This window comes from Aphelocoma coerulescens, unplaced genomic scaffold (assembly GCF_041296385.1).
Source record: "Aphelocoma coerulescens isolate FSJ_1873_10779 unplaced genomic scaffold, UR_Acoe_1.0 HiC_scaffold_60, whole genome shotgun sequence".
In the NCBI taxonomy this organism is placed as follows: domain Eukaryota; kingdom Metazoa; phylum Chordata; class Aves; order Passeriformes; family Corvidae; genus Aphelocoma; species Aphelocoma coerulescens.
The window spans coordinates 485,116-490,225 of NW_027183949.1; the positions used below are offsets into that span (position 1 = coordinate 485,116).

At 57.0% G+C, this 5,110-nt stretch overlaps 1 protein-coding gene across 1 annotated transcript; it reads right to left on the reverse strand.

Moving 5' to 3' along the window:
• Positions 1-3,917: 3,917 nt before the first annotated feature.
• Positions 3,918-4,853, reverse strand: LOC138102012 (olfactory receptor 14I1-like). The gene has a single exon (XM_068999762.1). It carries the CDS (start codon positions 4,851-4,853, stop codon positions 3,918-3,920), a length of 936 nt encoding a protein of 311 aa, XP_068855863.1.
• Between the last annotated feature and the right edge of the window lie 257 nt (positions 4,854-5,110).

The window sequence follows — 5,110 nt, forward strand, 5'->3', positions numbered from 1 at the left end:
TTAGAGTATTTTGAATGTTAATGGTCCTTTGGCACTGAATTCCTGACCTGAAGAGCTGAAGGCTGAAGAAGCCTCTGCAGAAGGAGAATTGAGCAGCAACCTCCAAGTTGCTGAGGATGTCAGCAGCCCCCACTGAGGCCATGGCTGCCAAGAGAGCGTGGGGGCAATGAGCAGACAAGGAGAGCGTCCCTGGGGCTGGGGAAGCAGAACTCAGAGGCAGCCCCGGCTCCAGGTGGGAAATGGGCTCTGGGATGTGGCTGTGAAAGCCCTGCCTGGGCTTGGCCAAGCAGCACAGCCAAGCCCTGACCCCATCCCCTGGCCATGGGCATCGGTGGCCTCACAGGATGCTGGTGGCTGTCCCGCAGCAGTGGGATGTGGGGTGTGGGATGGGGAGGGCAGGAGAGCAGCAGGAGCCCTCCAAAGCTCTGGGGGCTGCGGGAGGAGGCCACAAGCCCTGGGGCTGGCAGGAACTGGTGTCTGCTCATGGGCCTCAGTGCGAGGGACAGCAGCCACAGCCAGGGGACACAAATCTCACTGCTGTGCTGATGAGGCTGACAGCTGGACTGGGGGCCTCACAGAATTAGACATAAAGACAGTCAGAATTTACCCGTGAGAATATGACAGTGACATTTTGCAGCTTCAGTGAAAGCCACAGAGAAGGCCAAGAAGATAATCAATGAGAGAAGATGTTCTGGACACAAGGAGAGGATGTTCTTGTAATGGGACATGGAGAGTGTGCAAGGAAGAGCTTGTGGATAATATGTAGCAGCTCTACCTTTGCTTGTACAGCTGATTGTTTTACTGCCTGAATGGTCATTGCTTGTTAGACAGCCTTGGCATTGTTTGCTAAGCAGCCAATCTCAACAGGCCACAGCCATTGTGAAGAGGTATAAGAACAGCAGGAGAGAAAATCAAAACTTCTACGACTTTGGATTACAACAAGTGTGTGCTGTTCTGTCCGCCTCGACAAAAGCCACAGCAGACTTTGGCCTATTCAAGAGACTTATTGGGAGAGTTCCTTGGGAAGCAGCCCTTAAAAACAAAGGGCTCCAGGAAAGATGGAAGTGCTTCAAAACAGAAATCTTGAAGGCGCAGGAACAGACTGTCCCTGTGTGCCAAAAGATGAGCCAAGGAGGAAAACAAACAGCCTGGATGGGCAAGGAGCTTTTGAAGGCCCTCAGGGAAAAATGAGGGTGCATCACCTTTGGAAGGAGGGTCAGGTGTCTCTGGAAATGTTTAAGGGAGTTTTTAGGCCATGTAGGAAAAAACTTAGAGAGGCAAAAGCCCAGTTAGAACTCAATCTGGCCACTTCTGTGAAGGACAATAAAAAATACTTTTATAAACACATTAATGGCAAAAGGAAGGGCGAGGAGAACCTGCATTGTCTGTTAGATGGAGGAGGGAATTTAGTAACTAAAGATGAGGAAAAGGCTGAGCTACTTAACCCCTTCTTTGCCTCAGTTTTCAGCATTAAGACAAGTCGTCCTCAGGACAAGTGGCTTCCTGGGCTGGTAGATGGGGACAGGGAGCAGAACAGCCCCTGTAATCCAGGAGGAAGCAGCTGGTGACTGCTGAGCCCCTCAGATGCTCACAGGTGTCTCTGGGAGCAGATGGGATCCATCCTAGGGGGATGAGGGAGCTGCTGGATGAGCTCCCCAAGCGTGGATTTCAATGTCTTCATTGATGATCTAAATGAGGGCATTGAGTCCAGCACCAGCAAATCTGCAGATGACACCAAGCTGGGTGTGAGTGTGGATCTCCTGGAGGGTAGGAGGGCTCTGCACAGGGACCTGCACAGGCTGGATGCAGGGCCCAAATCCAACCATGGGAGGTTCAACAAGACCAAGTGCCAGCTCCTGCACTTTGGCCACAACAACCCCTGCAGCGCTACAGGCTGGGGACAGAGTGGCTGGACAGCGGCCAGGCAGAAAGGGACCTGGGGGCACTGATGGACAGCAGGCTGGACATGAGCCAGCAGTGTGCCCATGTGGCCAAGAAGGCCAATGGCTCCTGGCCTGGATCAGGAATGGAGTGGCCAGCAGGACCAGGGCAGGGATTCTTCCCCTGTCCTGGGCACTGCTGAGGCCGCACCTTGAGTGCTGTGTCCAGTTCTGGGCCCCCAATTTAGGAAGGACATTGAGGGGCTGGAGCATGTCCAGAGAAGGGCAACAAGGCTGGTGAGGGGTTTGGAACACAAGTGCTGTGAGGAGCAGCTGAGGGAGCTGGGCTTGTTTATCCTGGAGAAGAGGAGGCTCAGGGGAGACAAGGAGGTGTCAGGGCACGGCTTGGGCTTGATGATGTCCAAGGTCTTTTCCAGCCTGGTTGATTCTGTGATTCTCGAAACCACCCTTGAAGCAGCTGCAGGATGAGCCCTGGGCCTCCTCTTCAGAAGGTCCAGCAGCCCCTGTCCCTCAGCTTCTCCACACGCGCCCCAAAGCCCATCCTGTCAGTCCTGCAGAGCCTCTCCAGCTCCTCCTCACTGCCCCACAACAGGGAGCCTCACACCCAGACACAGCAGCCCAGATGTGCCCCCCTGGCCTCTGGTGCCTCTGGCAAGGGAACAGCTCGAGGCACTGCAGGGCCCTGCAGACAATTCCTGCAGCACTTGTAGGATGATCCTGCTCCCCAAGGGACGTTCCCGTGGTGCCAAGGCAGGAACTGAAATGGGGAGTGGGGCCAGAGAGGAAAGGGCAACCAGGGCTGGGCTGTTTGCAGGGGAGGGGACAGGGAAGGGCAAGAGCAAGAAATGTGGAGCAGGAAAGAGGAAAGAAAGCAAAGGTGAAGCAGAGGAAATGCTCAGGGCTGTTTGGGGGTGGCTGCCAGGCAGCCCTGGCTCTGAGCAACAACGTCTGCAGTGGGACAGGAAACTCAGAGCTGATGGGAACAAACTTTCTGGCTGACTTGAGAGGCCACGACAAAGCTGAGAGGTTTCCCTGCCGCCCCCCAGCCCTTGCTGGCCCCCAGGGGCTGATGGCATTTGTGCTCACTCAGGTTCCTCTCCCCACACCAAGACCGTGGGGTGCTCACGCCTGGGCTGTGCAGTGCAAACAGGGGCTCCTGAGCCAGTCCTGCCGTGTGTGTGCCTGCAAGGATCCAGCCCCTCTCTGAGCTGGGGAGAGGCCAGGGCTGCAGAGGGGGGATGTTGCTGGCAGGTGCATGAGGCCGCTCTGGGACGCTGCCCTGGGGTGTCCAGCGCAGGGGGGATGGATCAGCCCCTGCTCTGCTGCTCCTTCCCGGCTCCCCCAGGGACCCTGCAGAGCACCAGCCATGCTGGTTGCCCCCACCCTGCCCACGGCCACCCTGGGGCTGCTCACGGGGGTTTTCTCTGCTGAGCACTGGCCTGGGCGTGCTCTTGAGAGAGCCTGGGCAAGGAGCCTGGAGCCCCCAGGCCCTGCCCTGAGGCGTCAGCGCTGGCCCAGCAGTGCCCATGGCCTGTCCCTGCTGCAGCCCCGGCACTGCCACCCCAGGGCTGGGAGCGAGCCCCAGAGCACTCAGGCCCTGCAGCAACACCAGGGGCAGGAGGGCAGCGGGGCAGTGGCACGGGAGCAGCACTGGCAGCACCAAGGGCTGCTGCTCCTGGGCACAGCTGCTGTGCCCCCCTGATCTGCCCCCAGCTCTGCACACAGACATTGCTGCTGCAGCTCCACAGAAGGCAACTAAAGGGGCATCTCTGCTGGAAACTTTGCTGGCAGACCCTTGAGTTCATTAAAAGCAGCGAGAGCACAGCTCCTCATTGACACAGTCTGGGGCCACAGCCAAGGCGGAGAGAAACAAAAGGAGAAAGGCAAGAAATATTGCCCTTGCTTTGTGGACAACAATAAATTACTGAAGGCAGAAAAAATAACCCCAGAACTAAACCACAAGAACTATCAAAGACGAGTTTTTTTACAAGTGATTTGCAAAAATTGGCAACCAGTTTAATGTTTCCTAAATCGTCCAGCAACCAGTGTCCACACTGCAGCCTTGAGCTCCTGGTTCCTCAGGCTGTAGATGAGGGGGTTCAGGGCTGGAGGCACCATCGAGTACAGAATTGACAGGGCCAGATCCAGGGATGGGGAGGAGATGGAGGGGGGCTTCAGGTTGGCAAAAAAGCCAGTGCTGAGGAACAGGGAGAGCACGGCCAGGTGAGGGAGGCACGTGGAAAAGGCTTTGTGCCGTCCCTGCTCAGAGGGGATCCTCAGCACGGCCCTGAAGATCTGCACATAGGAGAAAACCATGAACACAAAACACCCAAAGGCTAAACAGATACTAACTGCAAGGAGCCCAAGTTCCCTGCGGGAGCTGGAGTGTGAGCAGGAGAGCTTGAGGATGTGTGGGATTTCACAGAAGAACTGGCCCAGGGCATTGCCCTGGCACAGGGGCAGGGAAAATGTATTGGCCGTGTGCAGCAGAGCATAGAGAAAGGCGCTGGCCCAGGCAGCTGCTGCCATGTGGGCACAAGCTCTGCTGCCCAGGAGGGTCCCGTAGTGCAGGGGTTTGCAGATGGACACGTAGCGGTCGTAGCACATGATGGTGAGGAGGGAAAACTCTGCTGAGATGAAGAACAGAAAGCAAAACACCTGAGCAGCACATGCTGAGTAGAAGATGTGGCTGGTGCCCCAGAGGGAATTGTGCATGGCCTTGGGGACAGTGGTGCAGATGGAGCCCAGGTCGGTGAGGGCCAGGTTGAGCAGGAAGAAGAACATGGGGCTGTGCAGGTGCTGGCCGCAGGCTACGGCGCTGATGATGAGGCCGTTGGCCAGGAGGGCAGCCAGGGAGATGCCCAGGAAGAGGCAGAAGTGCAGGAGCTGCAGCTGCCGCGTGTCTGCCAATGGCAGCAGGAGGAAGTGGCTGATGGAGCTGCTGTTGGACATTTGCTGCCTCTGGCCATGGGGATCTGTTCTAGGAGGAGACAGTGACAAGTCAGGGGAGACTTTCCTGAGCAATGCCCAAGCCCTTTCTCCCAGCCCTGCCCCTGCCTCTCTGTGCCACCCAATTTTCCTTTTCTCAGAGCCCTTCCCTCAGCCTCGTGCCTGGAGCTCTGCTGGGATCTGGCCCCGTTGCCGTGACGAGCAGGGGCTGTGCCCATGGACACCGAGGAATCAGCTCTGCTCTGCAGCAGTGGGGTCAT

Bases quoted from the DNA above. Each gene is read 5' to 3' on its own strand.
- LOC138102012 (XM_068999762.1), bottom strand. From the start codon at position 4,853: ATGTCCAACAGCAGCTCCATCAGCCACTTCCTCCTGCTGCCATTGGCA.